This window comes from Penaeus chinensis, chromosome 15 (assembly GCF_019202785.1).
Source record: "Penaeus chinensis breed Huanghai No. 1 chromosome 15, ASM1920278v2, whole genome shotgun sequence".
In the NCBI taxonomy this organism is placed as follows: Eukaryota; Metazoa; Arthropoda; class Malacostraca; order Decapoda; family Penaeidae; genus Penaeus; species Penaeus chinensis.
The window spans coordinates 15,668,398-15,670,897 of NC_061833.1; the positions used below are offsets into that span (position 1 = coordinate 15,668,398).

Consider the following 2,500-nt stretch of genomic DNA (forward strand, 5'->3'; position numbering starts at 1 on the left):
AAAACTATAGAAAGCTAGAAATAGGATAATTTGCATAGATAGAGATACGTGTATGTTTATCACACCAAGATACATAGCGACACCTTTTTTTCTCTCTCGCTCCCTCTATTCAAGATTGTTTGCTAACATATAAGAAATGCATGAACGCCATAGTTCTTCCGTGACAAGTAATGACAGTCACCTCATGTACGGCACTGCTATGACGCAAGCCTTACTAAGCATAGAGTCTCAGCTGAATTATTTTTACATAATTCATCCCTCGTCTGTCTTTGAGAAGAAAATGGCCGACGTCTCAACACCTCTTTTGTGTGTGTTCAATTCCCTTTGTTTACGGATTATTTTTAAAGGGCTTGGACTCTGTTATCTATTAACTTATTTAGCGGCATGATTTATTTTCTTTTTACTTGATTTCTTTTCTTTTTACTTGATTTATTTATTACTTTGAGATCATGTTACTTTTATTTCCTTGTTACTTTATTCATGGGATATATATATATATATATATATATATATATATATATATATATATATATTTTCAGGCGGGAAAGTTACTACTTCTGTGATTTCCCTCTATATTATATATGGGGCCATTACCGAGACACATTCATTAATAATAATATTAATGGTTTCTGCGTAGAGAAAATAGCCTATTGCTTCTCTTATATATAATTTATTTTTTTCGTGTTTCTTTTTTCTTTTTTTAACACTTTTATCCTCCGTGTTTCGATTATGTTTTCTTTTTGTTCTTGTTTTATTTTATTGTTGTTGTTGCTATTGGGGTTGTTTATTTAGTTGTTTCTACTGTAAGTGTTGTTGTCATTGTTGCTTGTGCTGTCGTTGTTTCTGTTGTAGTTCTGTTGTTGTTTTTGTATCATTGTTGTTGTCATTAATTGTGCAGTTACCATTGTTGTTGCTGTTGCCGTTGTTGTTGTCGTTGTTTTTGTTCATGTTGTTGCTCTTGTTGTTATCATTATTGTTGTAGTCATTGTCGTTATTGATTTGGTTTTGTCGTTATTGTTGTTGTTGTCGTTGTTGTTGAGAATGTCATTGTTGCTATTCTTGTTACTACAGCTGTTCACGACCTTATATTTATATTTCATCTTCAAGCTCTCGCTCATTTCCTTTCATTTTCTTTTCATCGTTCCTTTCTCTCCTTCCCCATTCCTTCTTCCCATTCCTCGCTCTCTTCTATTCTATCTCTCATATTCCCCTTCCTTCCTGTTCATCCTCTATCCCCTTTTTTCCTTTCCTATCCCCTTTTCTTCTTCTCCCTTTATCTTTATTCCCCCTTGTCTTCATTTCCTCTAATCTTTCTTCCTTTCTCCTTGCCCTTGTCAACTCCTCCCCCTTCTATCTTTCTTCTATACCTCTTCCCCTTCTCCTCTCCTATTCCTTATTCCTTCCCATTCTCCTATCTCTTTTCCCCCTATTATCCTCCTCTCTCCTTTACTTCCTTTTATTTCCGCCTATCTTAGCTCCCTCTTTATCACGCTCTCCTAGCCACTTCTCTCTTTGCTTGTTCTATCCTCCTCCCTGTCCCCCTCTCTTCCCTCTTCTTCCATCCTTGTCCTCTCAATTATTCCCCCATTCTCCATCTCCTTTACAAACTCCATTCTCGTTGCTCCTCTCCTACCTATCTCTATTCCCCTTTTATCTTTCTCTCTCCTGCCTCTTTTCAATCCTCCTCTCTCCTTAACCCTATTCTTTCTATACCTTCTTTTCCTCCATACTCCTCTCCCACCCTCCATTCCCTTTACCCCTCTCCTATCATCCTATCTCCTTAACCCCATTCTTTCTATTGCCGTTCCCTCCATGTTCCTCTTCTATCCTCCATTTTCTCTTCTCGTTAAACCTCCTCTTTCTTTCCTTTCGTTTCCTCCGTTCTCCTCTCCCATTCTCCTTTCCTTTTGATCTCTTTCCTAACTTCTCTCCTTGTCCCAATTCTTACCCTCTTTCCTATCTCCTTACATTATTACCCCCCCTCACTTTAAATCCCTCTCCCCCTATTTTCACCCTCCTCTGCCTTCTATTTTCACCCTTTTCACCCTCCTCTGCCCCCTATTTTCACCCTTTTCACCCTCCTCTGCTCCCTATTTTCACCCTTTTCGCCCTCCTCGCCCTCCTATTTTCACCCTCCTCTGTCCCCTTTTTTTCACCCTTTTTCACCCTCCCGCCTTTTCTCTCCGCAGTTATGTTATGGTTATCCGACGTCCAGAATCCAACATGTGGTCTAGCTTCACCCGTCAGCTGCATCGCCACACCTGGTTCACCGTCCTGGCCTTCGTCGTCCTCTCACCCGCCCTCTACCACCTGGTCGCTACCCGGTCCCCATGCCACGCCCCCCCGCCCTCCCTGCTGCGGTATAGGAAGGTTCCGCCGTCCTTCTTCGATTCCTGGTTCGCTGTCAACACGTTGTTTCTAAACCAGGGTGAGGACCCACTCGAGTTGTGTATTTCTCTCTCTCTCTCTCTCTCTCTCTCTCTCTCTCTCTCTCTCTCTC

General features: G+C 41.0%; 1 protein-coding gene across 1 annotated transcript in view; it reads left to right on the plus strand.

Annotated features, from left to right (window-relative positions):
• The window catches only part of LOC125033001 (glutamate receptor ionotropic, kainate glr-3-like), a 24,375-nt gene that overhangs the window by 10,306 nt on the left and 11,569 nt on the right, over positions 1–2,500 (plus strand). The window contains exon 8 of the mRNA XM_047624450.1: positions 2,190–2,428. Coding sequence (XP_047480406.1) covers positions 2,190–2,428 — 239 coding nt within the window. The remainder of the gene's footprint in view (positions 1–2,189; positions 2,429–2,500) is intronic.